The following is a 6577-nucleotide window of genomic DNA, read 5'->3' as shown; positions in this document are numbered from 1 at the left end:
TTATTACGCTGATTTTGTTTTGATTATATTCAGCAATGCTTTTTGTTTTATCAGCCAAAAAGCTATTGCTTTTATTGTGCTTTACGCGGCAGCTATTTTTCCAAAACCTCTGAAGATGAGCGTGGAAACAATGTTGCTTGTTCGCGGTTTTATATGGCCGTGAGAAATTTCAATATTTACGATACTAACGGAACGCTACAAAAGTAGACCGATAGGGACATTTGAGATTTCTCTTCAGTAAGATTTACCATTTTATCACGAAAAGATATACGATCCAACAACGTGTCGAAATTGTTAAAATTTACTATGAAATTCGGAGTTAGTGGCCGCAACTTTAAGAGCGCTACGTCCAATTTATGGTCATCATAATCGTCCTCTCAGATCTACTATAATTGAGAGTCTAGTAAAAAAAATTTTACCGTAGATTCAGCACTGGTGTGCCGCCGTATCAGTCTCTCACACATCGTTCTCAAGCGTTGGACATCTCTGTGATGTCGTTGTGGCAAATTTTGCGAAAAGATCTTGACCTACATCCTCACAAGATCAAATTGACGCAAGAACTGAAGCCGCTTGACGACCAGAGCCGTCGTAAATTCGTGAATTAGGCTGAGCAACAACTTGAAAATGATACGGATTTTCATCGAAAAATCATCTTCAGCATTGAGGCTCATTTTGGGCTGAATGGCTTCGTCAAGAATGCGAAACATTCCTTCCACAGAGTTGCGCGTTGGGTTTGGGACCCGATACGTAAAAAACGGCGCCATTGATGAAAAATTTCCAACTGCTTCGGATGAGAGATCCCCCTTTTCGCTTGTCTGAAAACTCGTTTGACATTGAATGACCCGGAGTGGTCCTTTGCGGTCCTGACGGAGTTTCTGGTATTGCTCAACGTCAGTTTACACAGTCCTATTAGTTTTGCGGGGTTACCAAGTTCAAGCATAGCGACATAAAGGCAGCTCCCTGTCATCGTGCTGTCAAAAGCAGCTTTAAAGTCGACGAAGAGATGGTGTGCATCAATGCTGTTTCCACGAGTATTCTCCAATATTTGGCGCAAGATACTCGTAAATATTTAGTCAGTTGCTGATTACCTAGGAGTAAGGCGAAGTTAGGGAGGTTATCCCACGGTAGTTGGCGTAGATTGTGGAGTCTCCCTTTTTGTGGATTAGGCAGAGCAGACTTAAATTCTAATAGTTGGGCATGCTTTCGTCCGACCATATTTTACAAAGAAGCTGATGCATGCTCCTTATCAGTTCTTCGCCGTCGTGATTGAATAGCTCGGTCGTCAGATGGGTAATTGCTGTTCGAACTTCTTTATAAGCGACGCCTGCTCTAAAGTCATCGATTGGGGAATTGGGTTCGCTATCTCTTGGTGTTATGCTTCCACAAGGATTAATCGCCGCATCTTTTCGTAGTGTTTTCGAGTAGTACCCACGTCGCCCAGCTTCCCAAACTTTTTCGTACTCACACATTTCGCTCTCCACACATTTCTACATAAAGTCCCATAAAATGAGCGCATTCATTTTACCGAGGATCATTGGAGCCCGCCTTAAAGAAGAAATATGCGCACAAAGGCGTAAATACAATTTTACTGACTTGACTAAATAATATACATATACATATATGTTATTTAATGTTTATGTAAACAAAATTTCATACTACATCAAAATCCGCTTTTCAATTATAAAACGAAGTCTAAGCGCCCATCTAAACTTCTCGCTTAATTGTAACTTTGTGGCATTGCATCAATGAAGGCCTGACACAACAACAACAGACAACATCAGACGTAATATTTAGACAATAYTTTGAAATACAATGAGCAAGTGTGGCAACGGTGTCAAACGTCACTGACGTCACTAAGGGCATATCAACTGCATTCCGCTTGGCATTGTCAAAGCTTTTTTTGTTTGTCTCCCTATTTTACATTAAATCCATTTAATTGTCGTTAGGCGGCTGTAAGTACACATATGTTGCTGTTGCTGTTGCTGTTGCTGGCATTGATGCATGTTGCAATGCATTATAGTGGCAGCAAGTTGAAGATTATGTCTGTGTTGAGTGTCAACACCCACACCTCGTCAAAACGCCCTCCAGCGGAGGCGCTTGTGCGCAGCTTAAGTAATTTAAGCAATTTAAGTAAGCGGTGAACAGCAATGAGCTTGGGCGCCTGATGCTGCCGTCAGTAGCTTACTTTTAACTCAGTACACGCTTGTGGTGGATAATTCACTTGTTGTTGCCTGGTTTGCAGAGCATTCATCAAATTATTCAATTATTGAGCATTTAAAATTAGCATTTCGGTTTTCTTAACGCTGAATTCATTTCAATTCAGCGCACACAAGCGTAGAATTGCAGTCGGGGTATTCTCGATATAAAGCGGATTTTTTAATAAAAATTTACTTGTGTATAAGTTAAGTTAGGTTAAGTTAGACTAGATTAGTAAGCTAATGAAGAATATCGGTCATTTAGGATGCCATAACTTGGCCCGAATTTTTACAGTTTCTGTAGGCTCACTAGTGCTACTTCTTCCAGTATTTCATTTCGTGGGCCCCCAATTGTTTAAAGTACAGCATTGCATTGCTCTGGAGGCGGAGACGCCACTAGACTGTGAAGAATTAGTATCTACTGTTTTACACATGACGTTTGCAGTATTACGCCTCTGAAGCTTGTTTCATCGCGTTTGGTCTTGCCATGATCCTGTTGAGATCATCGTATAGACCAATGTCAGTTCCGTTTCCAGATGACAGTCGTACATCTCTCATGGCAATTTCGTTCCTATCATTTTCGAGTCTTCGGTATAAATTTTTAAATGTGTTGAGCTTGCAATTCCAGAACTGTATGCCAATCATTTCTTTCTAAGTTTACGCTGAATCTTCCTTCCCAATTGAAAAATAGGATCATATGGTCATTGTCTGCCAAACCGCGATAACACACCGAGCTATACACCACGGTTTTATATGTAAATTCTTCAGCAGGCAGTAAACGTCTAGGGACCTATAGGTACTAATTCAAGAGCCACCGTTGTTGTGGTTCTTTGAGCGCAGCAAGTCGCCAAACCCTTTCCATTGGCTTTCTGTAAATAGACTTCCATATGTCTACCACATTACCATGCGGTATGAGCTTATGGCAGGGAGAAAACACCCATATTGAGCTGAGCATCTGTCTACACACACAAATATTAGCCAAATGGCCACCTGCGTTTGCATTTCTCAACTCGTTTATCCGATCTTCAATGACCTGGTGCAGCATTTCATCTAGAATTTTGGCTTTAGTGGTCTGACTGTGGTCTTCGCACTCGTCAAGCGTTGCTGATTAATTGATGTAGTAGGCCTTTGATTTAACATGCCGCAGGAAAAACAAATCTGGAGACGTAAAATTTCATTACTTCGGCAGGCACTTGAATGGGCCATTTCTCGAAATTAAGRAGTCGCTAAACTTTGCACACAATGTGTCCATGTTTAGACGTGAGACATGAGCCGGCTCACCGTCCTGTTGGAAATAGAGATCGTCCGTGTCAATTTCAGCAAGTTCCGGGAAAAAGATTGGTCCACATCATATTGAAACGGTCGCTATTGATGATAACAGCATTTCCCGGACAAGAAACCTCTCATCTTATATAGCTTTTATTGGAGAGTTCTTTTTTTGGCGGGTCCCAAGCCCAGCTTAGTAGGAATGGTTTGGTTCGCTTTAGCTCGCCTTCAAACGGATGTTCGAGAACACTTGATCTAAGACCAGAGCGACTTTCATGAGCTACTTGAGCCAAATGTAACTTAATCGTTTCTGATCACTCCCGAGTGAAAGGCGATCAGAGAACTGTTGTCACTTGTATGCACTTCTACACATGACTCCAAACTCTAACCGCACTAAACACAATGACAAAATTTTACAAAAATCCATAAAAAACCAAGTCTATATTTAATAGAAATTTACTTTTTTCTTCTTCTTCTCAATGTCGTTACTACGAAAACAATTTAGCAAGAAATTTAAAATTCACCACACTTTCAAAACTCACCACACCTTCAAAATTCCCCACACCTTCTAAATTCGCCTCATTTGTTTATCCTTTTATTTTTATTACAAATTGGCGTCTAATTGTCTCTAAATAATTAAACTTAAAAATAATGAGTAATAGTTGAGTTTATAAAGCCACCTCGTCTGCGCCAACCCTCATCTGTAATGGAATGTCATTTGTGTGTAGTTTCTGAAAATAATTACCATTATAAAAATTTTTCTTAATTTTGATTAAGCAAATCCTAAAAAAAAAATATTTAAGTTGGTACTTGCTTTAATATATTCGCCTCTGCTTCGCACATATTTTCTAATACAAGGCGTCAGAAGCTCCGGGCCCACCGACTTGGTGTTCTGACCACCAGCTATGCCTGAATATAGAATGGCAATGAAAATTGTRATCAAGGTGCCCAGGCAAGTGTACCACATGTACGAAATYCGATATAATGGAAAWATTTCGCTGTGAATTTAAAYATGCGTCAATTGATTTAATTCTGTAGAATGAAAAGTATATAATWTATTTACTCAGCCGCCGCATTCAAATCGGTCATATTGGATGGGCTCATTGATAACSCCGTACGGTCAAAATGATAGTCGCATTGGTCAACACTGATGAGCTTCGTCTGATACTTAATGGCGCCAGAAGCTATAGCCCATTGCGCCTTCAAGCTGATCCAGGACATGCCGATTACGCCCACCACACCGCCAGTTAAAGCGGCCTGCCGATGTTTAAAACAAAGAATCATTATAAAAATTTATGAACAAATATACCTTTAAAGTTTTTGCCTACATTGCCGCTGATCCACGGCATAAATATGCCAATAGTAAATATGCCGAAAAGCGGACCATTGGTGATGGCCTCTAAACTCATAGTCAGCTGCAGCACAGTGCCCATATGTTCAACCACATAAACCAGGCAAACGCACAGCGTGCCCATCCCCACCACAACCGATCTCATGACCCAATTTATCGCCGTATCGGTTAACGGCCGTTTCACAAAGGGTTTGACGAAATCCTCCAGCACCACAGCCGACATGGAGTTCAARCATGTRGAAAGCGAGCTCAGCGCGGCGCTAAATACTCCGGCGATAAATAGCCCCGTGAGTCCCGGATAATCACCCAATGTATCCATTACGAAGAGAGGCAGTAGCTGATCGCGTGCCTTGGCCAGCTGCAAAGAACCACATTTACTAATTTCCTAATGTAACTTATGAAAAAGATTGTCGTCTCCCACCTTTGTGGTGAGCGGATCACAATTCTTGTACGTGGCGTAAATTAACAAACCATTGTAGCCGCAAAGCGCCATCATAACCAGCACRCCGGAGCAAAAAATGCTCAAAGCTATGCGCGCTGCACGCAARGTGGGCAAAGCAAGATAGCGTTGAATCATATTCTGTGAAACCGCATTCGTTTGCGTCCAATAGATGACGCCACCGATGAGCTGCGACCAAAGCGTATGACGCACCGTGGGGTTTATACTCAGGCTATAGCAGTGCAAATAAAGTGGTATTTATTAATTATAAACTCAAAATCTTCGATTGCAGTTATACATACTCGGGTCCTTCGATRCGATTCGTTTCCCAAGCATTTTTCAGCACCACACCTGCGCCGCCAATGTCGTGACTTCCTTTGACAGCTACCAGTATCAGCGCGCCCACCATCGACACCGTTTGCACTACATCCGTCCACACAACAGCCCTAATACCGCCCTAAACAAAACGCGACTCTCTTTACTAACAACATACAACAAATTTCAGCTCGTTCTAAGACTCACCAAACTGGTGTAGAATATGCAGATTATGCAAACGATGGGCGTTATGGTGTGTACAGCAACACCGGTCACCTGATTGAAAGCTAAAGCGGGCACATAGATTACAATTGGTAAATAAGCAACCTAAGCGATAAAACGGATATTATTGCTCTCATTTATGATGCTTAAGGCTTACTCACGTTCATAATCGCAAACATTACGGATCCATACATACGTAGACGACGATCGAAGCGACTCTCCAGATACTGCAAAATAGATTTTAATTTTTATTTTACGCACATTTGTACATAAAGTTATTATTCCTGCGTTGGGAGAGAGTTTATATGCAATACTTTGGGAACTTCTTTGGTTTTTAATGTTACATATGAAGAATGAACCTCACAGAACAGAACGATTTACCTCCTAGCTTAGGGTCTACATAAGAAAAATCATGAAACAATTACCACAACAGTCTAGAACGACTCGTCTCCACTCTAGAGTCCACATCTGCAGATTACACTAGGTTAGAGTTGGTTTTAATAAAAATTCGACTTCATTGTACTAGTCAACGTTATTCACGTCTGATTTCTTCTAGTAAAGTTAGGTTAGGTTATGTCATAGGATTAATCCAAAAACCGATTAATATCACTTGAGCAGATGTTCTTTTTTTATTATTTCTCTTACGCATAAACTCCTAAAGGTGGATAACCAGATCCTCATAGATCGATGTATCGTTTTAGATTTTAGGGCTGATCCAAAAACTGATGGGGCTCACTTGAACAAATGTTCGTCCTTTGTGATGCTCATATACTCCTAAAGGTGGATAAC

General features: G+C 41.0%; 1 protein-coding gene across 1 annotated transcript in view; it reads right to left on the bottom strand.

The window, feature by feature from the left end:
* Positions 1-4037: 4037 nt before the first annotated feature.
* LOC108969272 (sodium-coupled monocarboxylate transporter 1) overlaps positions 4038-6577 on the bottom strand; it is a 4274-nt gene continuing 1734 nt past the window's right edge. Inside the window, exons 2-9 of the mRNA XM_018933886.1 lie at positions 5950-6015; positions 5774-5893; positions 5554-5708; positions 5234-5483; positions 4790-5170; positions 4525-4718; positions 4276-4459; positions 4038-4192 (exon numbers count right to left, since the gene is read on the bottom strand). Coding sequence (XP_018789431.1) covers positions 4130-4192; positions 4276-4459; positions 4525-4718; positions 4790-5170; positions 5234-5483; positions 5554-5708; positions 5774-5893; positions 5950-6015 — 1413 coding nt within the window. The 3' untranslated portion in view covers positions 4038-4129. The remainder of the gene's footprint in view (positions 4193-4275; positions 4460-4524; positions 4719-4789; positions 5171-5233; positions 5484-5553; positions 5709-5773; positions 5894-5949; positions 6016-6577) is intronic.

This window comes from Bactrocera latifrons, unplaced genomic scaffold (genome assembly GCF_001853355.1).
Source record: "Bactrocera latifrons isolate USDA-ARS-PBARC rearing strain unplaced genomic scaffold, ASM185335v1 scaffold_247, whole genome shotgun sequence".
NCBI classification, from domain to species: Eukaryota; Metazoa; Arthropoda; class Insecta; order Diptera; family Tephritidae; genus Bactrocera; species Bactrocera latifrons.
The sequence above is the reverse complement of the archived record's forward strand: the minus strand, read 5'-3'. Positions and strand labels throughout refer to the sequence as shown.